The sequence below is a fragment of the Budorcas taxicolor genome, chromosome 8 (genome assembly GCF_023091745.1).
Source record: "Budorcas taxicolor isolate Tak-1 chromosome 8, Takin1.1, whole genome shotgun sequence".
NCBI lineage: Eukaryota > Metazoa > Chordata > Mammalia > Artiodactyla > Bovidae > Budorcas > Budorcas taxicolor.
Genome location: NC_068917.1, coordinates 42,236,380 through 42,261,484, shown reverse-complemented (window position 1 = coordinate 42,261,484; position 25,105 = coordinate 42,236,380). Strand labels below are relative to the sequence as shown.

Below are 25,105 nucleotides of genomic sequence, written 5' to 3'. Positions count from 1 at the left end.
TTTCCATTGTTTCCCCATCTATTTGCCATGATGTGATTGGACCGGATGCCATGATCTTCCTTTTCTGAATGTTGAGTTTTGAGCCAACTTTCTCACTCTCCTTTCACTTTCATCAAGAGGTTCTTTAGTTCTTCTTTGCTTTCTGCCATAAGGGTGGTGTCATCTGAATATCTGAGGTTATCCTAATCTGGAATTTTTCTTATTTGTCAAAGAATAGCAATAGTAGCTGGAGAAGGCAATGGCAACCCACTCCAGTACTCTTGCCTGGGAAATCCCATGAACAGAGGAGCCTGGTAGGCTGCAGTCCATGGGGTCTCTAAAGGTCGGAAACGACTGAGCAACTTCACTTTGACTTTTCACTTTCATGCATTGGAGAAGGAAATGGCAACCCACTGCAGTGTTCTTGCCTGGAGAATCCCAGGGACGGGGGAGCCTGGTGGGCTGCCGTCTATGGGGTCGCACAGAGTCGGACACAACTGACCCAACTTAGCAGCAGCAGCAGCAATAGTAGCATGTACCACATAGGATTACTATAAAAATTAAAAGAGATAACATAAAAAACTGAGCATGATGCCTGGCATATGATGGGTGTCCAGAGATTTGCTTCAAAGACCCTCAGTTCCCACAAGGATAGTGCCCTCTTACACATCAACTAACAGTGAATCATCAAGAAAGCCCTCAGCCTGGATGTAACCTCCTACCTTTACTGCGTTTTCTACAGTCAGCTGGGAGGAGCTCCAGACATTGATGTTAGTCTGAGTTTAATCAATGGGAAGAGAGAGAGCTCAACATCCTCACGATCTCCTAGTGTCCTTGGATATCTGCACCCCGAAATCACTGCCCCATGTTTGTTGATCTTTGTGGGCATGCTTTAATGCATGTAGGATCTTTGGGCAATTTGATACCAGTCCCAGTCTTTCTTGCTCTGGCTGAGAGGTGTCCCTCATGCATGGAAAGGCACTCTGCCTGCTTCCTCACCTAGATCAGGGATGGTGTGACAGGATGACTCAAACCTTAAATAATTAATTATTAATCCCTTATACCTTTAATGATTGTCCAGCTAGACTATGCTGCTGCTGCTGCTGCTGCTAAGTCGCTTCAGTCATGTCCGACTCTGTGCGACCCCATGGACGGCCTCCTACCAGGCTCCTCCGTCCCTGGGATTCTCCAGTCAAGAACACTGGAGTGGGTTGCCATTTCCTTCTCCAATGCATAAAAGTGAAAAGTCAAAGTGAAGTCGCTCAGTTTTGTCCCACTCCTAGTGACCTCATGGACTGCAGCCTACAAGGCTCCTCTGTCCATGGGATTTCCCAGGCAAGAGTACTGGAGTGGGGTGCCATTGCCTTCTCCAGTCCAGCTAGACCATATGGGATCACAAAGACTTTCTATGGGATGCATACACATAGACAGTTTTAGGAAATTAGTTTCTAGATTTTCATCTTCTTCAAATACTCTTTCCCTAAATTGACTGTGCCTGAGAATGTGCCTTGCAGGCAAGGCTCTTGGGGTTCCCCTAAAACACTTCCTCTTTTAATTTTGCTTTACACATTTCATATAAAGCCTACCTCTCACCCATCATGAATATAATGCTTTGCTCTGACGTGTGAAAACTTACACAGTGCCAAACAAAAGAATGACTGGAAATACTGATATCTTACCAAATTGTAATGGCTAACAAATCCTTCAGCAAACCAGGAAGTATCAAATTCTCTGTTTTCAGCAAAACTGAAGTAGTCCCTAATAGAGTTAATAGCTAATAAAAAAAAAAAATGAAGTACTTTTGTTGTATAAACCATAAGGCTTTCAAAGAATGAAATATTACTATAACTGAACTCCTTCCATGCCCACCTATTTATTCATATGAGCAAGATTCCTTAGCCCTTATAGCTACAAAAAATGAAAAACAGAAATAGAATTGATTCTGAAGTTTGTCTCATTCCAACTGTTAAGTCATTTGCATCCTCATGCACAGGTAGAAAATGAGAATCCCATCCATCCCATTAAGAGATACATTTCCAGTAAACTTTTCTTATGTTTAATAATTGTCAATATTCATAATATTTGTTTTGATTTTACATGTGCTGATAATAATGGAAATTAGACCTCAATGCTGAATAACAATTTGAACACTTAAAGCCTCATGGTCACAAGAAAAAAAATTAATTTCAATAGCTATACATTTTTGTTGCTGCAAAGAAACAAAAGGATAACCACAAAGGAGTGATCAAAGATGTTGCATTAGGATAAAATTCTGTAGAAGTGTAGAAGTGTAGAGTGATATTTAAGGAATATTAATAAAAAGAAAAGTTCTGACCATTAGAGTAGAATATATGTATTTTTCTTTTTTTATAAATTTATTTATTTATTATTTATTGGCTGCACTGGATCTTCGTTGCTATATGTGGACTTTCTCTAGTTATGGTGTGTGGGCTTCTCATTGCAGTGGCTTCTCTTATTATGGAACACAGGTTCCAGGCACATGGGCTTCAGTAGTTGTGGCTCACGGGCTTAGTTGCTCTGCGGCATGGGGGATCTTCACAGACCAGGGATCGAACGGGTGTCCCCTGCATTGCAAGGAGGATTCTTAACCACTGGACCACTAGGAAAGCCCTGTATTTTTCAGTGGATGGTGGTGTGTATTAAAGACACCTTCTTTGATATCTAGGTGATGTTGGATACATTTGTGAAAGAGTGAAATGCCTTACTGAAAATATGTGTTCATAAAATGCTAAACATTATATATTTTTCCAATATAGAAACCTATGAAATATTCCAAGAATAAACTTAATAATATGTGAGAGGGGGCACACTGCATCACAATTGTTTTAGGAGGAATGCAAGCAAAAAGGGAAAAAAAAGAGGAGGTCGAAGTCAAGCACCTAAGGATATTCTGCCCTAATTGGGGGTCTCTGAAAGAAACAGGGGAGATCTGGGACCTCAGTTAGGGTGTGCTTAAATAGAACAAGACTAGAGGAAGGATGTGTTTGTCTTTAAAATGCCTGATTGTTGGCATATACTTGAAAATAGATTTATAATAGTTTCTTTGATGTCTGGACAACAGTTCATAATAAATATGGTGAAGAGAGGATGGATTTCATAAGGACAGGGAAAGAAAACACCAGATAGCACGGCTAAAGAGTTTATAAAAGACAGTAGCAGAAGGCTGCAGTTTTTGAAATGCCTGGTTGCAACCCGAGATTAGATATCTGTCAGAGAAAGGCCAGGCAGCATGATGGAAGAGGAGAGCACAGCAGCCATGAGAAGCCAGGGACTGAGCACAGTGGCTGAGAACCGGCCTGTGCGTGGATCCCAGACAGACACAGAGCAGGAGCTAAGAACAGAAGGGCCAAACCATCCTGAAGGCCTGAGCAGGCTGAGGCTTGGCAGAATTTCTTTAAATCAACAGAAAGGCCCAGGATAGAGTACAACTTCATCAAAAGGTGGAGGAAGAAGGCAGCATAGAGAGAAACAGCCTTCACCCTAAGAAGGGGAAGACAAACAGCAAAGGGAGGAGACAGCCCAAGAGAAACATCTTAGTAGTGAAATGATGTCTGTACATTGAGCTTCTAGACCCAGAAAAAAGCATTTGCTAAAATAACTTAGTAATGAGGCTAAATCTCTGCTCTGTCTTTTCTCCCTGGGGAAACAGAAGGGAATAAGGAAAGCCTGAGAAGAAAACAATATCCTGAATTTTGAGGGGTGGGAAAGCTCCTGGGAATTACAAACTGTTTAACCTGATGTTCCTCTCCAGGTCATTTAACAGACCAATCGAGAGCAGTCCTAAAATATTTCTTTTAATAACTGCTAGATACCTGCCAGGACTCTTTAAGTTTAAGGCATTTAAAACTACATTTTTTCCACCTTAGTTATGGTCATTATGATGATAAAGCAGATAATACTACGTACAGTAGATAATACAGTGCTATAATATATAGTAAAGATACTAAAGCTTATCTTTATTTTAGAAATGCTAAAGTTGCCAGTAACATTTGAATCATATAGTCAGAGATAGCAGGATAACAGAAAGCATTTAAACCAGTGGATACTGAAATCAGAAAGTAGTAATTCTTTGGCTGAAACAGACTGAGAAGCCAAATGGAGACTAGTGAGGCAAGTCAGCAATTAGTGAAAGCAGGAAGAGATAATAATTACCAGCACTAATTGACTATTTAATACGTTCTAGGTACCTAACTCATTTATCATTCTAACACTACAGTTAAGGATAAGTAATACTGTGCCTATTTTACAAATGAGGCTTAAGGCTTGACAAGTTATGTAAGCAGCACTTAAGTCTAGTCAAAATTTTTGGACTCCAAGGCCCATGTTCTTAACTACTATGCTTACCATGTGTTGTTTTGCTAAACCAGACAAGTAAGTACCAATGGGTTGAAGCTACCATGAGGCAAAATTTGACTTGGCATAAAGATAATCTTCCCAATGAAAGTTTAACTTTCTTATTGTCTAATCACTGCAAGGACCACTTCTGGAAGTAGGAGCTTCCATTCGTAAGTATATTTAACCAAAACTTAGTTATCTAGTAGGTTACCAATATCAAGAAAAAAAATATTAAAGAGAAAAAGGGACATTTCATAATGATAGAAAAAAATCAATTCAGCAGGAAGATATAGCAATCCTAAATGTGTATACATCTAACCATATAGCTTCAAAGTGTATAAAACAAAATTTGACAGACCTAAAAGGAGGAATAAACAGATCCATAATCATATTTGGAGATTTCAGCTCATCTCTGTTATAACTGGAATACCCAAAAAGAAAACAAGAGAGTAGAACAGCATTAGCCATCTTGATTGACTTATATAAAACTCATGCCCAACAACTACAGAATACACATTGTCTCCAAGTGCATGTGAAACTTTCGTCAAGATAGTCATCTAGCAAAGCTGCTGGAGAAGATGCTTCTTGTTGAGCAGGAAGTGAAGTGAAGTGAAGTGGCTCAGTCGTACCCGACTCTTTGTGACCCCATGGACTGTAGCCTGCACCAAGTTCCTCCATCCATGGGATTTTCTAGGCAAGAAAGAGTACTGGAGTGGGTTGCCATTTCAGGAAGTTGGACTAATTGAATTTTAAGATCACTGCCATCTCTGAAATTCTAAAATTTACTCATATTTTCCTAAGAATATCACCCTCAGTCCAGCTTCCCCATTGTGTGTTGCTGATAATGATGTGTTTTCAGCCACTTCCCAAATAAGATGGGGAGACGTCTTTAATGTTATATAAATGAAGGATGTGGGCTCATACCTCTCCCTCAGATCTTGCTCGTTCTTTTTAAAAAAATATATTTAATTTTTTCATTGACGAATAGTTGATTTACAATGTTATGTTAGTTTTGTGTGTGATTCAGTTTTATATGTATGTGTATATATATATATAGATATGTGGTATATATATATATATTCTTTTTCAGATTCTTTTCCATTATAGGTTATTACATATTTTGAATATAATTTCCTGTGCTATATAGTAACTATTTGTAGTTCATCTATTTTATATATAGTAGTGTATATCTGTGGAGAAGGAAACGGCAACCCACTCCAGTGTTCTTGCCTGGGGAGTCCTGTGGACAGAGGAGCCTGGTGGGCTGCCGTCTATGGGGTCACACAGAGTTGGACACGACTGACGCAACTTAGCAGCAGCAGCAGCAGCAGTGTATATCTAGGGCTCCCCAAGTGGCTCAGTGGTAAAGAATCTGCTTACCAATACAGGAGACATGAGTTTGATCTCTGGGTTGGAAAGAGCCCCTGGAGAAGGACATGTCAACCCACTCCAATATTCTTGCCTGGGAAATCCCATGGACAGAGGAGCCTGGAATGCTATAGTCCATGGGGTTGTAAAGAGCCGGACATGAATTAGCAACTGAACAGCAGCAGCAGCAGTGTGCATCTATTAATCCCAAACTCCTAAATTATCCCACTCCCCTATCCCCCTATAGTAACCATAACTTTGTTTTCTATGTCTATGAATCTACTTCTGTTTTGTAAATAAGTTCATTTGTATCATATTTTTAGATCCCACATATAAGTGATATCATATTTGTCTTTGTCTGACTTACTTCAATTAGTATGCTAATCTCTAGTTTCATCCAAGTTGCTGCAAATGACATTATTTCATTGTTTTTTTAATTTAAATTTTATTTCATTGTTTTTTATGGCTGAGTTATATTTTATACACACACACACACTTTGGCCTTGGAGTGCAAAATGAAGTAGGACAAAGCTAACAGAATTTTGCCAAGAGAACGCACTTGGTCACAGCAAATACCCTCTTCCAACAACACAAGAGAAAACTCTACACATGGACATTACCAGATGGTCAATACTGAAGTCAGATTGACTATATTCTTTGAAGCCAAAGATGGAGAAGCTCTATACAGTCAGCAAAAACAAGACCAGGAGCAGACTGTGGCTCAGATCATGAACTCCTTATTACCAAATTCAGACTTAAATTGAAGAAAGTAAGGAAAACCATTCAACCATTCAGGTATGACCTAAATCAAAGTCCTTATGATTATGCAGTGGAAGTGAGAAATAGATTGAAGGGTTAGATCTGATAGAAAGAGTGCCTGATGAACTATGGATGGAGGTTTGTGACATGGTATAGGAGGCATTGATCAAAACCATCCCCAAGAAAAAGAAGTGCAAAAAGGCAAAATGGTTGTCTGAGGACACCTTACAAATAGCAAGGATAAGAAGAGAAATGAAAGACAAAGGAGAAAAGGGAAGGTATACCCACTTGAATGCAGAGTTCCAAAGAATAGAAAGGAGAGATAAGAAAGCCTTCCTCAGTGATCAGTGCAAAGAAATAGAGGAAAACAACAGAATGAGAAAGACTAGAAATCTCTTTAAGAAAATTAGAGATACCAAGCATGCAAAGATGGGCTTGATAAAGGACAGAAATGGTATGGACCTAACAGAAGCAGAAGATGTTAAGAAGAGGTGGCAAGAATACACAGAAGAACTATACAAAAAAGATCTTCATGATGATGGTGTGATCTAGAGCCAGACATCCTGGAATGTAAATTCAAGTGGGCCTTAGGAAGCATCTCTATGAACAAAGATAGTGAAGGTGATGAAACTGCAGTTGAGCTATTTCAAATCCTGGAAGATGATGCTGTGAAAGTGCTGCACTCAATATACCAGCAAATTTGGAAAACTCAGCCATGGCCACAGGACTGGAAAAGATCAATTTTCATTCTAATCCTGAAGAAGGGCAATGCTAAAGAATGTTCAAGCTACTGCACAATTGCACTCATCTCACACGCTAGCAAAGTAATGCTCAAAATTCTCCAAGCCAGGCTTCAACAGTACATGAACTGTGAACTTCCAGATGTTCAAGCAGGATTTAGAAAAGGCAGAGAAAATAAAGATCAAATTGCCAACATCCATTGGATCATAGAAAAAGCAAGAGTTTTTCAGAAAAACATCTACTCCTGCTTTATTGATTACACGAAAGCCTTTAACTGTGTAGATCACAACAAACTGTGGAAAAGTTTTAAAGAGATGGAAATACCAGACCACCTTACCTGCCTCCTGAGAAATCTATATGCAGGTCAAGAAGCAACAGTTAGAACCAGACATGAAAAAACTGGTTTCGAATAGGGAAAGGAGTATGTTAAGACTGTGTATGGTCACCCTACTTTTTTAACTTATATGCAGAGTACATCATGCTGGGCTGGATGAAGCACAATCTGGAATCAAGTTGCTGGGAGAAATATCAATAACCTCACATGTACAGATGACCACCGTTATGGCAGAAAATGAAGAGGAACTGAAGAGACTCTTGATGAAAGTGAAAGAGGAGAGTGAAAAAGTTGGCTTAAAACTCAACATTCAAAAAACTAAGATCATGGCATCTGGTCCCATCACTTCATGGCAAATAGATGAGGAGACAGTGGAAACAGTGACAGACTTTTTATTTTCTTGGGCTCCAAAATCACTGCAGATTGTGATTGCAGCCATGAAATTAAAAGACTCTTGTTCCTTGGAAGGAACGCTATGACCAATCTAGATAGCATATTAAAAAGCAGAGACATTACTTTGCCAACACAGATCCGTCTAGTCAGAGCTATGGTTTTTCCAGTAGTCATGTATGGATGTGATAGGAGGACTATAAAGAAAGCTGAGCACCAAAGAATTGATGCTTTTGAACTTGGTGTTGGAGAAGATTTTTGAGAATCCCTTGGGCTGCAAGGAGGTCCAACCAGTCAATCCTAAAGGAAAGCAGTCCTGAGTATTCTTTGGAAAGACTGATGCCAAAGCTGAAACTCCAATACTTTGGATGTGAAGAACTGACTCATTGGAAAAGAACCTGATGCTGGGAAAGATTGAAGACAGGAGGAGAAGGGGATGACAGAGGATGAGATGGTTGGATGGTATCACTGACTCAATGGACATGGGTTTGAGCAAGCTCCGGGAGTTGGTGATGGACAGGGAAGTCTGGCATGCTGCACAGTCCATGGGTCACAAAGAGTCGGGCACGACTGAGCAACTGAACTGAACTGAACACATGCATAGACCACATCTTCTTTACCAATTCATCTGTCAATGAACATTTATATTCCTTCCATATCTTGGCAATTGTAAATAGTGCTGTAGTGCACATTCCAATACATATATTTTTTCAAATTAGAGTTTTCATATTTTCTGGATACATGCCCACAAGTGGGACTGCCAGATCATATGGTAATTCTACTTTAAGGATCCTCTATACTGTTCTTGGAAGGAACATTATGACCAACCTAGATAGCATATTGAAAAGCAGAGACATTACTTTTCCAACAAAGGTCCGTCTAGTCAAGGCTATGGTTTTTCCAGTGGTCATGTATGGATGTGAGAGTTGGACTGTGAGGAAAGCTGAGCGCCGAAGAATTGATGCCATTGAACTGTGGTGTTGGAGAAGACTCTTGAGAGTTCCTTGGACTGCAAGGAGATCCAACCAGTCCATTCTGAAGATCAGTCCTGGGATTTCTTTGGAAGGAATGATGCTAAAGCTGCATGAGGTCGCAAAGAGTCGAACACGACTGAGCGACTGAACTAAACTAAACTGAACTGAACTGAAAATCCAGTACTTTGGCCACCTCATGCGAAGAATTGACTCCTTGGAAAAGACCCTGATGCTGGGAGGGATTGGGGACAAGAGGAGAAGGGAACGACAGAGGATGAGATGGCTGGATGGCATCACTGACTCGATGGACATGAGTCTGAGTGAACTCCAGGAGTTGGTGATGGACAGGGAGGCCTGGCGTGCTGCGATTCATGGGGTCGCAAAGAGTCGGACACGACTGGGCAACTGAACTGAACTGAACTGATACTGTTCTCCATCATGACTATAGCAATTTACATTCCCACCAATAGTGTAGGACGGTTCCATTTTCTCCACACCCTTCCAATATTTATTCTCTGTAGACTCTTGATGATAGCCATTCTGATTGTGTGACATGATACTTCATTGCAACTTTGATTTGCATTTTTCTAATAATTAGCTATGTTGAGCATCTTTTCATGTGCCTGTTGTCCATCTGTAAATTTTCTTTGAAAAAAATGTCTATTCAGGTGTTCTGCCTATTTTTTAATTGGGTTGTTTGTGTTTTTGATGTTGAGTTCTATGAGCTTTTTGTATATTTTGGAAATTAATCCCTTGTCAGTTGCATCATTTCTTGATTATTCTTTTAGGAGAACATCTCTCCCATCTGCTCCCTTATTTATATAGCCAAAACTTCAACCCAGCTCCTGATTCCTGGCCCTCCTACCTCTGAAATCACCCGTCAACTTGGCAGCCAAGACCTGTATCTTGTCCTAAGCTGCCTTGCTGGAGTAGGCCAAGCCCTCATCCATAAGACACTATTCCTATGAATCCATTTATTCTACTTTATGCCCCTCCCAAACCCCAGAGCTTACAGAAATAATCTACAACATACTAGGATGAAATGATAATAAGGGGACATCAAACCAAGGAAAATTAAGTGTAGATAAAGTAACAAAATGAGATAAAGCAAGTACTTAAAATGCATGCTTCAGGTACTATTGGATTGCTAGAGATAGACCAAAATTGGCTCCAAGGAGACCGATGATTCTAACCAGTTCAAGTTCTTTAGTAGGCTGCTTCAGAACCTAATTCTTCTCATCTTCTTCTATTTCTGAGTACCCCTAAGTCCCTCCAAAAACATCCCTCTTCCCATATTTGATGCTTCATTCCTAGAATTTTGTACTTACTTAGAGAACCATCCTCTTCTGATGATTCCAATGCAGAATTAAGAATGCTGTACCCATGAAGGGCTTGAGTTCAAGTCCCCTCAGTCACCCCCAATTCCAGCCATTTTCTTATTTATTCCTGGAGTATGCATTTAGTCTACCACATAGGGTCTTTGCATGGTTTAAGTGAGAGGAGATATATTAAGGGGATGGAGTCAGGTTTAGAGCTACTCACCCCAGCTGTCTCTAAGTTCTTGGCTAAGTGAGATATACCCAGATTAATTAGTAGCCAAATGGGAAATGACCTCCAGTTTTTAAAATAATAACTGGATGAATATGTAATTTTTTTCCTTTTGCCTCTTCCTACATTGAGCCTTCTCTTATAATCTGCACTGGAGAACATGACTCAGAATAGGGACTTTTGGTTTCTTGTTCCCTTGTCTTAGTTTAAGACAGATTTGCAAATCAGACCCTGAAGTCACTCATCCATCCAGCCTCATAGATAAGAAAATCTTCCCCACCACTCAGTCACAAAGAGAAGCTGGAGTAGTGTGAGTGAGGAAAATGTGAGAGCATTTTGAGGCAGGCAGCCCAGCTGGCCTGCCCAAGCATGCTTAGTGGCATGGAAAAGAGGACTTCAAGAAAAGGCCACAGGCTATAAACAGCTCTTCAAGGTGCAGTCATCCTGCTCTCTGGTGACCCATGACCCCGTAAGTGAAGCAGAAGACCCAGGTTCAGTCCCTGGGTGGGGAAGATTCTCTGGAGAAGGAAATGGTTATGCACTCCAGTATTCTTGCCTGGAGAATTCCAGGGACAGGGGAACCTGACAGGCCACAGTTAATGGGGCAGCAAAGAGTCAAAGACGACTGAGTGACTAACACAATCAAATTAGCAACTCATAACATAGAGACACACAAGGGAGGCTCTCAAAAGGCAAAAGTTGTGGAGAGGGGCTTGATTATTCCTTCCACGTCCACAGAATGTAAAAGTGCAGAACATGAACTCAGTACCTAGAAAACACTTAGTAAGTCATACATATTTGATGTTTTCCATGTGGCTGTTACCATTATTTTAGTAGAAAAATAACTTTTCACCATTTGTATTCATTTATACTCCTCCCAAAAATTTGAGAAAAAAAATGTTTATTCATATCTGGGCCATATATATGTCTTCACGTCAAAGATGGTATCAAAATTCTATTTCTTAAAGACTAGCTAATGAAAGCTAGTGCCCACCCCCTCTTCCTTTCACCAAAAATCAACAGGTTACTTTTTGCCCTCCCTTGTACTTGCATATGTGGTTAACATTTATTTTTAGCTATAGTCTAAAACAGTTGGACAGTTTGTCCTTGTGTCTTCCTGGTGCTCTCAGTGTCACTTGTATCTATTTTAGACCTCAGTTTTCTAGAGAGCAGGGAGGAATATCTGGTTAATTCATTCAGCATCCACTGCACAGAATGGTGTGTGCGTGTATGTGTGTGCACGCACGTGTGTGTGCGTATGTGTGTGTGCATGCATGTGGGGGGTGTTATAGAGGAGAAATAACTAATAAGTATACCCTATTCTTGAATATGTATAGACAGAATCTAGGTCTTTTAAAAATAATGGCACTTATCATATACCTGCTGTTCAGTTCAGTTCAGTTCAGTTGCTCAGTCATGTCCGACTCTTTGCAACCCCACGAATCACAGCACGCCAGGCCTCCCTGTCCATCACCAACTCCCGGAGTTTACCCAAACTCATGTCCATTGAGTCAGTGATGCCATCCAACCATCTCATCCTCTGTCATCCCCTTCTCCTCCTGCCCCCAATCCCTCCCAGCATCAGGGTCTTTTTTTTTTTTTTTTTTTAATCAGGGTCTTACCAATGAGTCAACTCTTCACATGAGGTGGCCAAAGTACTGGAGTTTCAGCTTCAGCATCAGTCCTTCCAATGAACACCCAGGACTGATCTCCTTTAGAATGGACTGGTTGGATCTCCTTGCAGTCCAGGGGACTCTCAAGAGTCTTCTCCAACACTAAAGAATTGATTCAAAGCATCAATTCTTCGGCACTCAGCTTTCTTCACAGTCCAACTCTCACATCCATACATGACCACTGGAAAAACCATAGCCTTGACTAGACAGACCTTTGTTGGCAAAGTAATGTCTCTGCTTTTTAATATGCTCTCTAGGTTGGTCATAGCGTTCCTTCCAAGGAACAAGAATCTTTTAATTTCATGGCTGCAGTCACCATCTGCAGTGATTTTGGAGCCCCCCAAAATAAAGTCTGACACTGTTTCCACTGTTTCCCCATCTAGTTCCCATGAAGTGAAGGGACCAGATGCCATGATCTTCATTTTCTGAATGTTGAGCTTTAAGCCAACTTTTCCCTATCCTCCTTCACTTTCATCAAGAGGCTTTTTAGTTCCTCTTCACTATCTGCCAGAAGGGTGGTGTCATCTGCATATCTGAGGTTATTGATATTTCTCCTGGCAATCTTGATTCCAGCTTGTGCTTCTTCCAGCCCAGCGTTTCTCATGATGTACTCTGCATATAAGTTAAAGAAGCAGGGTGGCAATATACAGCCTTGACGTACTCCTTTTCCTATTTGGAACCAGTCTGTTGTTCCATGTCCAGTTCTAACTGTTGCTTCCTGACTTGCGTATAGGTTTCTCAAGAGGCAGGTCAGGTGGTCTGGTATTCCCATCTCTTTCAGAGTTTTCCACAGTTGGTTGTGATCCTCTCAAGACCTCTGAAGGCCTCTACCAGGTTACCAGTGTTCTGCGCCTAAAGCCACACCCCAACAGCCACAGATTGTGATAGGATAAAGCACCATTGAGATTTGAAATCAAGCCTTGATTGTGCATAATTGGCTCCACCAGTTAATAATCCTGTGACTTAGAGTGAAATAAACCTCTCTAGCCTCAGTTACCTTCAACAAAAATTGGGGATATTGATGATGCTCTTTTGTTGTAAAAATTAAATTATTCAGTGATGTAAAAGAGCATGATATCTGGGTCACAGGAAATGTTTTAAAAGTTAAAACCATTTTTATTTAATATTGATAATGATAATTTATTTCATAAGACATTAAGTACAGGGATCTATAGGAATCAGAAACGAGAGACTTATTTCTTCTTCTTCTTTTTTTTTTTTTTTTTTGTCCCAGCTTCCTACAAGAAAATAAACACTCGCTACCTCAAGGTCTCAGGGACAGATGAGGTAGAGCTCACCTGCCAAGCTGAAGGCTATCCCTTGGCAGAAGTGTCTTGGCCAAACATCAGTATTCCTGCCAACACCAGCCACACCAAGACCTCTGAAGGCCTCTACCAGGTTACCAGTGTTCTGCGCCTAAAGCCACACCCCGGCAGGAATTTCAGCTGTGTGTTCTGGAATGCCAATGTGAAGGAACTCACTTCAGCCACCATTGTCCAAGGTAAGAGCTGCCCACCCTTCCTAGCTCTACCAGTGAGGGTTCAGGCAAGAAATGGATGACACAGTCAGAATGAGTAACCTGAGAAGAGTGTAATAAAGAGAGTGATTAAGATTTAGAGAAACTACTTAAAGTACCTGGGACTTCAAAAGTCGTGGAGCTGTACCACCTCTGCCTCCAGGAGAGTCTGCTGGAACCTGGAAAAGGGACCTGGGGCCTCCAGTACAGGGGTACTGCCACCTGCGGCCACTCCCAAGAACTGAAGGTGATGAATGGATGCCCCAACCTTGTTCTCCCACCCTCCAGTCTCCTGCTGGAGCCTCCCACTGGCAGAATGCAGGTGAGGTCAGAGAACAAGGGAGTCCTCTGATATGTTCATAAGGTCAGCCTCTCAGGGCTTAAAATAGAGTGTGCAGTGAATGGACCCAAAGAGGAAACTGAAAATACCCAGCATAAGGGCTGATCACCTTGACTCAGGCATAATGCCATGAGTCAGCAGTATGAATATTACTTTGCTGGCTTTTCTGCCAGTCAAGTGGTTTTAGAGTTTTCCAGGAAAACTGACCTCTTTAAAAAAATCACTTATAGACCTCTCTGGCTATGCTGAATCCTATACTTTAGAACTTCATGCATCAGTAAAATTTATAACAGTTCTCATAGTCTGCTAATTTTTTATCTGCTAAAAACATTCATTTGACAAATAAGAACAGCTAACATTTAGTATCAAATCATTTAGTATCAGCTAACATTTAGTATCATAATCATTTTATAAGACAAGTCATTTTTTTGCAGAGGCATAAGTCTCCTATTGTTCCACAACCATCATGGGCTTTATTTTTTTAAAGAATTTTATTTATTTATTTAGCCATGTCAGGCCTTAGTTGTGGCATGCAGATCTTTCCTTGCAATGCATGGACTCTCTAGTTGTGGCGCACAGGCTTAGTTGCCCCAGGATACATAGAATCTTAGTTCCCCATCCAGAAATCGAACCCATATCTCTGCATTGCAAGGTGGATATTTTAGCACTGGAACACCAGGGAAGTCCCCACTGTGGGCTATAGACAATACAAATTTATTAGATCACACTTCCGGAGGTCAAAAGTCTGAAAAGAGCTTTACTGGGCTCAAATCAAGTTGTCACGGGACTGTAGAGGCTCTAAGAGAGAATTCATTTTCTGGATTTCTCCACCTTTGGGAGGCTACCTGCATGCCTTGGCTCATGGCCTTTCTTTCCACCTCCAAAACCAGCATTAGATTTCTACTTCTGCCATCACATCTCTTTCTTTAACTCTCTTGCCTCTCTCTTCTACCTCTTAAGGACCCTTGTGATTACATTAGATTCCCCCCCCACCAATACATACCTCAACCTGATAATTCAGGATAGTTTTCCCATTTCAAGGTCCTTAACCACATCTGCACAATCCTTTGTTATGTAGGGTAATGCATTCATAGGTTTCAGAACATGGACATCTTTAAGAGGAGCCATTATTCTGCTATCTTACCAATAAAGGATATAATTTCAGAACAAAGACAGTCCTTAGTAGTGATTAAATTTGACTTTACAGAAGATTTGCTATATTATCATTATATTCCGCTATTTACTCTCTATCTTAGTTAGATAAAAGAACTTATGATGAGGACTTGTGTGGCATGGAGGCATTTAGGTGGTGACCCCAAGGGGCAGAAGTGAGACATTCAAAAATTAAGACAGGAAAGAAGGAAGAGAAAATAGAAGGGTGCATTATTCCAATTGTTGGCATGAACAGTAGAAGCTGAAATACTCAAGAATCTCGTGAGAAGTGTATAGATCATCTCCTAAGATATTTACTCAAAGAGCTTCAGACTGAAGGACTAATCTTTTGCTTTTACCCCCAGTGGTGAGCAGTTGTCCCCAGGAGTGTAACTTCCTTCTGCTGTGAGCTATGCATGAATGTGGGCTGAGAGAACTCCCCCAGCATCTATGGCATCAAAGTCATTTCAGGGCAGAAAGCAATGTGTCCACCTGAGGGAGTCACTGACCATGAAGTGAGTTGAGGCCCACCCAGAATTCTACCCAATATGTGGTTAACTCAGAAGAGAGGCTGAGAGAAAGTGAGGCAGGACGACAGTAGTCGATCCCTTCCACTGCTCAGGTCTGTCCCTTCATGCCTTGTATTCAAACTACTGTCTCCGAGCCTTTCCGAGCCTTTGGGCAGGGAAATAGCTACTATCACTGCACGAGATACATATACCAGAGTTCATGAAACAAGTTAGTTTCTGCTGCTGCAACTGATCCCAACCCATAGTTGATATTTGTCATCTCTCTCATCAGCATACATTCTAGCTTTCCCTCACTCAGCATTTCAGATGGAATAGTTTGTTTGCCTGGAGGCACCCCTTGAGGGTGGAGGGAAGGAAGAGTGTGGGGGTGATTCAGACTTTCAACACTGGGAGACCTGAGCCCTAGTCGCCTCATCCTCAGCAGACTGCAGTTGCTACAATTGCCTTTTCATTGTTATCACTGGGTATGGAAGTAACAAGACTCAGAGAATCAGTGGATCCCTGAGTTCCAGACAGTCTTCCCTGCCTCCATTGTGTAGCAGCATCGGAATTCTTCATGGGAACCATTACTTTGCCAACAAAGGTCCATATAGTCAAAGCTATGGTTTTTTCCAGCAGTTATGTATAGATGTGGGAGTTGGACCATAAAGAAGGCTGAGCATTAAAGAATTGATGCTTTTGAACTGTGATGTAAGAAAAGATCTTGAGAGTCCCTTGGACTGGAAATCAATCCTGAATATTCATTGGAAGGCCTGATGCTGAAGCTCCAATATTTTGGCCACCTGATGTGAAGAACTGACTCATTAGAAAAGGTCCTGATGCTGGGAAAGATTGAAGGCAGGAGGAGAAGGGGATGACAGGATGAGATGGTTGGATGGCATCACTGACTCAATGGACATGAGTTTAAATAAGCTCTGGGAGATGGTGAAGGACAGGGAAGCCTGGCATGCTGTAGTCCACGGGGTTACAAAGAGTCAAATACGACTGAGAGACTGAACAGCAGCAACATGGGAATCAAGATCAGCCCCTCTACCAGTATTAGTATGCTTTGCTTTGCCTGCTGGTCTGACAGTGGATAGAGCTCAAGTTGACTAGGCAGTAGCTATAATTTTACATGTGGTAGAACATGCCCCTTGGTACACAGCATCCTTGGTAGAAGTATTGGCCGTATAGGGAGCTGGAACTTTAATCCAGGGCAACCTAAATTTGTAGATAGGAGAAGCAAAGACTCTACAAGTAGGTCACTGGAAAAAGTGATGAGAGGAAACAACCCTCAGCACTGGGGAAGCCCTGGCACAAAAGCAGCACACTGTTGAGGGATGGCTGTCATGGCTGAAGTGAGTTAGAACCTGCAAAGAACCATCCGTCATTCAGCCACATTGAGCCATGGCTGAAATCAGGTGGGACAGACAGAATATGAGTTGAGGCACCAGAGATACTGCTCTATCTCAAATTAAATTTTGTCATGGACTGGCACTGATCCACAGGCCAGTTGGAGAACTTTGAAATGACTCAGTGCCCATCTCATCATTAATTTCCTAGCATTTTTTCTCCTAGAAAATAAAATCCTCCCTGATATAGTTTTCAGAGCAGCCAGCTCCATTGTCATTCCAAACCCCCATTTCCCCACCTCCCCACACTTCACTACACAATTCCAACACTAAAGTTAGCCCAGCTTCTTTCTAAGTTATTATGATGAAGTGAAAAGGCAAAGAGAGGATTCATGCTAAGAAAATGGACAGAAATGAAGACATTATAAGTGTAACATTTTGAGAACGAATTTTAAGTGAAAATAATGAATTAGGCAGGTTGACCTTTCAACATTCTCTACATCTCCTTTTATCACAACTAAGACCACCAGACTTGTCACCTTATAAAAACTGAGCTATAACTAATTTGAAACCAGAGCTCCACAGGCTCAAATATTAAGAATCCCAGGGGAATTCGTTTTTTCCAGGAATTGTTTAGTCAACTTTCCTTTGTTATGTAGAATTTTCTGTCTGGTTAAGTGTTGGCCAATATTGGATGAAATATGGTTTTCTAAAGTGACTCTTACATAAGGATCTTCACTGGGAAACAAGGGCCTGGATAAGAAGAATTTGGAAATAACTACAGCCTACCCTTGTCATCACTGATTATATCAGTATTTTTCTCTTCATAGTAATGAGGTGGAAGGGCAGACTGACCATTTGTCTAGAAGCCTGAAGGCAGTGAGAAGTTGAGAATGAAGTAAGCTGGCCCTTCTCTCCATGGGAGAGACCTAATAATAGTAAAGTCAACAGTTGTGGGAGGTACCTGTGGGGTCTCCTAGGAGAGCGCTCATGAATGCAGCCAGCAGGGAGATGGAGGAGTCTTGGTACAGTTAGATTCTCTGAGTTGAGAGTCCCTCTCAGCCCTACATTCCTCCTGCCCCCAGACACAGATCCTCTGCTCCAAGTAGTACCCTTTCCTCACCCTGTACTCTCTGAACCTACCTGCACCTGTCTGGTCACCGTGACTTCTTTCCTCAGGCAGTTTCTTCCACACAAAATATCATTCTTCATTGTCCTCACCAGCTCTCAGGGTAGTTCAGGTATCTCCAGAGTACAAGGCATCTTTCCCTCATCTCACCTCCTAAGACCTATTTCTTTGCTTGCCTGCAACTGTGCTTGTCTTTTCTCTTTCATTGCTCTTTTATTTTCCATGCATTTTAATTGTTCACATGAGTCTTCTTTATATCCAAACTAAAGCAAAACCTGAGTGCTCTGCCCATGGTAAGTGCTCAGTAAATGTAAGATTAATGACTTGGAGACTTACTCCTGGACTATCCCAGTCCCATCATCCCAGCTGCCAGTCTGTGTGGTACAAATGATTGCCTAGTTTTGTGATACAAGTACCGGCAACAAAATGACCAAAGTCACACATCCTCCCATGGGTTCCTTGCTCCTATTTCTCAAAGACATTTTTAAGTTGTCTTATGACTGTGCCCTTTCTCATAAATTGGCTGCTCATTGCTGACATCTGTGACCCACACATACTTCTTCAGAAGTCAGTGAAGAAAACACATACAGCAGTTGAGATTCTGGGGTGGGAGGTACTCCAGTAGCTCCAGAATAGATGACTGAACATCCTAATTTTCAATCAGAAATTAAGGAGCAGTGACACCATTTTCCTTTTGAAACAGGGTTCTTTCCACTTGACCAGGGATGCATTTTCATTAGGAAATATAATGAGATGGGAGCACAAGAAATAACTATAACAAGACCTTTGTAGGGCTGGCAGAGAAGCTCTCCCAGGAGACTTGGAGGTGACTCTCTGGCAGTGCTCAGGATCATGGGCTCTGAGGTCAGATGGACTAGAATTTCAAATCCTCTCTCTGCTACCTCCTAGCTTTGAGAACATGAACATATGACTGAGCCACCCTAGAACTCAGCCTCTCATCTGTAGAATAGGGATAAATAATGGTAGATACCTAATAGAATTATCATGAGGATTAAATGAAATATGTAAAGTCCTTAGCAGTCAGAAAGGATAGAAACAGGAAAACAAAAAAACATGGTTTGTCCAGCAAGAAGCCTGGTTTCCTTATAAGTGCATGAGACTGTGGATAAAAACAAATCCAATATTTTTCCCATTTCATCAGGACATCTCATTGTTAAGTAGCATGCAATTATTATAAAACAGTCTGGAATAATATGCATTAGGATTTAGGCTAAGAGACCTCAAAATATAGTAGCTTAAAGGCAGGAGTATACTTCTCTCTGATGTCACATTCAGAGATAGAAGGTGGGTCAGAGCAGGTAAGTTGCTGTTTCCTGTAAAGTCATTCAGTAATCTAGGTTCTTTCTGTCTTATTGCTCTGGGACTCTCCAGGATGTTACCCTGTTGAACTGTCAAAGCTGGGTCACTGCCACATTCATGTTTCAGCCCACAGAAAGAAAAAAATACACCCAGTGTTTGAAGGCCAAGACACAATAAAACCCATTCTCTAGGCCTGAACTTAGTTCACATGGCTGGCCATACCTAACTGCAGGGAAGGCTTAGACATGTATTCTCAGCAAAACCATGTGTCCAGCTAACACCTAGCTAATACTAGAGAAGAAACAGAGAATGGATTTAGCAGTCTGCCACAAGATTTGACTAATGATAAGAAAGATTGGGCAAGGTAGACTAGATGGACAGATAGTCAATTCAGTCCAACAAATCCTCATTGACACCTTTCATGTAGCTGGTGCTTGGCTCTATAGGGGATCCAGAGATGACTTTGCAAAAGTCTTTGTAATTTCATGTACTTACATGCTAAGCAGACTGATGTCTTATTGCATGTTCAGTGTTCGAAAATCTTTAAGAGTAAGTAGAATTTGTGTTTGGAAGGAACTATGAGGGAACCTTACAGGACAAGGGTTTGCATAAAGGCACTGAGGTAAGGACATCTCCTGCTGTGGGGACAGTAAGAACTCCTTGACTTATGGTGCTATAAGCAGCAAGTAGTTAATAAGCACTTCCTGCGTATGTGTGCTCAGTCGCTCAATTGTGTCCAGCTCTTTGCAACCCATGGCCTATAACCCAGCAGGCTCCTCCATCCACGGAATTTTCCAGGCAAGAATACTGAAGTGGGTTGCCATTTCCTATTCCAGGGGATATCCCAATCCAGGGATTGAACCTGCATCTCTTGCGTCTCCTGCATTGGCAGGCAGATTCTTTATTACTGCACCACCTGGGAGGCCCCAGTAAGCACTTCCAAGAAAATATTAGTTACTATGGGTTATGTGTGATAAGGGCTGTTAACTAGATGTATTGTGGTGATAATTCACAGTGCATACAAATATCGAATTTTTATGTTGTATGCCTGAAACTAGTATGTTATATGACAATTATACCTCAATTAAAATTTTTAAATATGGATTATCTAATGTTTAGATGAACCAAACTTCTTAATGCTTTTTATCTTTATGTTCACTACATCTTAAACTTAGAGACAAATACCTGAGGGGCCTGAGCTTTGGATCAGACAGATCTGGGTTTGCAGTCCTGGTCTGGCCGCTTACTTTGCAGGGATGTGTGCATGCGTGCTCAGTTACTAAGTCGTGTCCATCCCTTTGTGACCCCGTGGACTTCAACCCACCAGGCTCCTCTGTCCAAGGGATTTCCAGGCAAGAATACTGGAGTGAGTTGCCATTTCCTTCTCCAGGGGATCTTCCCAACCCAGGAATCAAACCGGCATCTCCTACTTGGCAAATGGATTCTTTACCACTGAGCCACCAGCCCATTAGCAGTGATGACCTCAGGAGCAGTTTTGCCAGACTTTTCCAGGACCAGGCTATGATGCTTATTCTTTTTTTGGCAGTGCCCAGGCCCTCAGCAGAGAGAGTGCAGACTCCCAACCACTGAACAGCCAGGGAATTCCCTGTTATTTTTATTCTTTATGAGTTACTCCATAAGGCAAAATTCAGCCTGTTGTAAAGGGCACAGTTTACTTGAGTATGCTTCCATCTCCCTGTAGTGAACCCCCATCCAGGCCTGTCCTTGGTCAGTCTGGAGCCCTCATTCTAACCAGAGCACTCCTTTACAAGGCTTTCTCCAGCCTCCAAACTTACTCTTCTCATCCACCTCTCTACTAAACTCATCTCTTCCTCAGTGCCAGACCTTGATTCTCTGAGGAAAGGAAAATGGCTAGCTGTAATGATTCACATTAAGGTATGATATTCTGTTTTTTCAAAAGGATCCTCTTAATCCTGGAGATTGAATAACTGATCAGATATATTCTAAGCATCATGAATGCTCAACAGTGGAGGGGGAGACATATTTGGGCTGAGGGACTATCCTGTAAAAAGAGAGCTGATGAAGGAGAAACAGCAAGGAAGGAAGGAAGAAAAAGAAAGAAAGGAAGGAGAAGGAAGGAAGGGAGGGAGGAAGAAAGAAGAGAAAGAAAGAGAACATAATACAGTAGGTATATAAGAATGGTGAAAAAGATGGAATGTGGAATCAGGCAGCTTGGACTATATCTCAGCTATGTCACTTAATGTGTAATTTTAGGAAAGTGTGCTAGGTCTCTGTGCCTCACTTTCTTCATCAGTAAAACGAGAGTTATAGTACAGCCTGCCTCATAGAGTGGTCATGAAGAGTAAAGGAGCTCATACAGATATCATTCATATATATACAGCATTCATAGAAAAATACCTGGCATGGAGTAAATGCTCAATGCAAGTTGGCCATGTTGGTTATAACTCACTTACTTGGCTGCATTGTTGGTTTGCCTCTGAGTTACCATACAATGGGATTCTGGTGCTTTTTCTTTCTGCCAGGTCCTATGGAAGACCCCAAGATCCCTCCATCTTCACTGCTTCATGTTTTCATTCCCTCCTTCATCATTGCTGTCATGTTCATAGCCACAATGGTAGCCCTAAGAAAACGACTCTGCCAGAAGTTGTATTCTGGAGAAGGTAAGTGAGTTTTATTCATGGTAACCAAGTAGACTGGGTGTCTGCAGTGTGAGGCCTTGCTTGGCTCCACTGATCTGTAGCTTCACACTGTGTCCACTCAGGGCTCATGAGTTTCTTGGAGCTTGTCCTGATGATTATTTTCCAGGAGAAAATGCCTCTGGTCTCCAGTAAGATGCAATATTTTTTTGAATAAAAATATTGATAAAAGTAAAAATTAAAAAACTGAATATTTTTAAATGAGTGTTTCATTCTGTAGCTGAAATGGTTTGCTTTGTTCTCTGAGCCAAGAAGTGTCATCAGCCTCATGAGATCAGTGTTATTTGGGCAATGCAGATGGTTGTGCCGTCAGCGTTCACTGGTGGGAGGATGGCAGGATCCTTCATGAGGACTCCTTTAGTTCTCATTCCTCCTTTGCCCATTCTGGGTCTGAGCTGGGCTTAGCCATCCTCTTCCCTACAGGAACCTGAATCTTCTGGTTGAGTAAGGAAAGGAAAGAAGTGTAAGGCCATCTGGTGTAGGGAAAGCACCCGACTGGTGCTTTCAGTCAGGAGATCTTTTAGCAGCTCCCTCCTCAGCCCATCACAGGCTTACCAACCTATTCCCATTCCACTGTGACAGTGAGACAGAGCATGCCTGTGGTGTTTGAATCCAGGCCAGAATACCTGCAAGCCCATCTGATGCTTTCCTAAACAGGTCCTTTCCTACACAGCACCCAGTGAGGCTCCTCTCAAGATCTATAGAGCCTATAGAAAAGGAAACAGCAGCTAGGAATAATTCACTAAGAATTTGAAGTGGTCACTGTTTGAGGACTGGGGGGCTTTTCAGTGATTGTTATCCTACATTTACAATCTAACTTCTATATTCTCATCTGCCATGAAATATTATCATCATCTATTTGTCCATTGACCTATGTGTGCATTAGCTTGGGTAGTAACCACAAACCCTCTACTGTAGAATCCAAGATCCATGAACTGTTGTCCAAAGAAAGAGGGGGGTTGGGGAGGAAGGAAGAAGGGAATAAGGGAGGGAGGAAAGGAGAAAAAATGATAGGGAAAAAGAGTGGAAGTAGAGGAATTTCAGGGTCTTGCCCAAAAAATCTTGGGGTAAACAGAATCACTTCTGCAAATCTGTGACTTCAGAGAGTTATGACAGATGCAGCTCATCAGAACCTTATCTTTGGTATCTTTTTTTTTGGCTGCCCTGGGTTTTCGCTGCTGCTTGGGCTTTCTCTAGTTGTGACAAGCAGGGGCTCCCCTAGTTGCAGTGCACGGGCTTCTCACTGTGGTGACGTTTGCTGTGGCGCACAGGCCCTACAGCATGTGGGTCTCAACAGTTGTGGCTTGCGGGCTTAGTTGCTCTGCAGCATGTGGAATCTTCCTGGGCCAGGGGTCAGAAACATGTCCCTTGCACTGGCAGGCAGATTCTTAACCACTGAACCACCAGGAAAGTCCTGCATTCCTCTAGTACTACCCTCATGTGTGCCCCTCAGAAGCATTTTATAACCAAGGTTCCAGGCTTGGAGCCTGGGAACCCATTAGGCACCTCATAAATGAGCAGCGGATTTTTTATCCTTACTCTCTGAGAAAATGAAGTAGAGCCACATCTCTTAAAGATAGAATGGAGAAAAGAAATTTTCCCCTCATCCCTTATCCCAATTTCAAGTGTAAGTAGCACCAAGCTGAGTGTGAGTCTCAGGCACCAACTAGACTGGGAGAGATTTGTTACTAATAAGAGTTAAGTGAATACATTTTCAAGTGATTTATTTTTTAATAAACTAAAGTGAAATCACTATTGCTATGTAATAGCCCTCCTCTGTAACTCTTGTGCTTTGGGATCTGCTCTCTTAGAAGGGAGTACACAAGTACACATGAATTCAGGGATTATGGTTTCTCTTTTTCATCAGTATTTGTCCAGTGTCTAAAACATTACCTGGCATATACAACAAAATTGTTCAATAAAATTTTAGACTTTGAATCTTTGATATGCAGATATGTATGCTAACCTGCTCTATACAATATGGCCATATGTGGTTATTTAAATTAAACAAAAATTCAAGTCCTGGGTCTTATTTTAAGTGCTCACATATTGTAAGTGTTCAACAGTCACATGGGGCTAGTAGCTACTGTATGGGATAGAGAAGTATTTCTAATTTCTATTGGATTTAATAAACATATGATATTTCAATAAATATGATCATAAAAAACCTAACATATTAGAAGAGATGTCTAATGTTTGCACTTTATTTCTATGCCTGTCTCATTATCGACTGTTAGTAATTAAGTCACCCACCAGTACTAGCCTGTGCACCACATTTTGCCCTAAAAGACTGAGCCAGAGTTTTGCAGAGATTTAAACCAAAGGCCAAATATATTGACTAATGTTTGCATGAGAACCACAGAAAATGACAGCACTGACCTCAGGCATTAGAGTCCTTCACTGAATCTCCAACATTCAAGGGCAATTCCTATAGTTTAGCCACTGACCCCTTTCAAATACAAATGCTCTTGGAGGAGACTGCAATGCTGGATAGAAGCCCTCTAAATCTGGGCCAACGTCAAGATGGATACAAAGGACTTACTAAGAAGCTGATATGCAGAACAAAAGCAGATTAGGGATGGACTGAGTTCAGGAACCCAAGCAACTGCAGCACATGGGTATTGAACCCTGTAAGAAAATCAGAATAAGAGAGAATGTGTGAGATCAGGGCTTGATAAAGATATAAAGCCAGGGAAACAACGTTGAGCAGCAACCCGTCTTGTGAACTTGTGTTTCTGTTCCCAATGTTACTTTGAACCAGTATCAGTCAATTACACCTTAGTGCAGATTTATTGATTAGACCTTCTGCTCTGTGTAGGGAAAACAGGAAGGAAGTGGTATTCAGGACTAAAGTAAAACAGGGAGTGAGAACTTCAGAGGTATTTCCAGGGCCAAATACCCAAATTAGCAGTCCCTCAGCCTCTGAGGACCTGGGGGCCTGGGCAGACAAGGGAATGGGAAGTAAGCAGAGGCCTTCTTTCTTCACA

General features: G+C 41.6%; 1 protein-coding gene across 1 annotated transcript in view; it reads left to right on the top strand.

Annotated features, from left to right (window-relative positions):
* PDCD1LG2 (programmed cell death 1 ligand 2) overlaps positions 1 to 25,105 on the top strand; it is a 35,332-nt gene that overhangs the window by 9,945 nt on the left and 282 nt on the right. The window contains exons 3-4 of the mRNA XM_052645394.1: positions 13,357 to 13,623; positions 21,945 to 22,082. Of these exons, the coding sequence (XP_052501354.1) occupies positions 13,357 to 13,623; positions 21,945 to 22,082 (405 nt within the window). The remainder of the gene's footprint in view (positions 1 to 13,356; positions 13,624 to 21,944; positions 22,083 to 25,105) is intronic.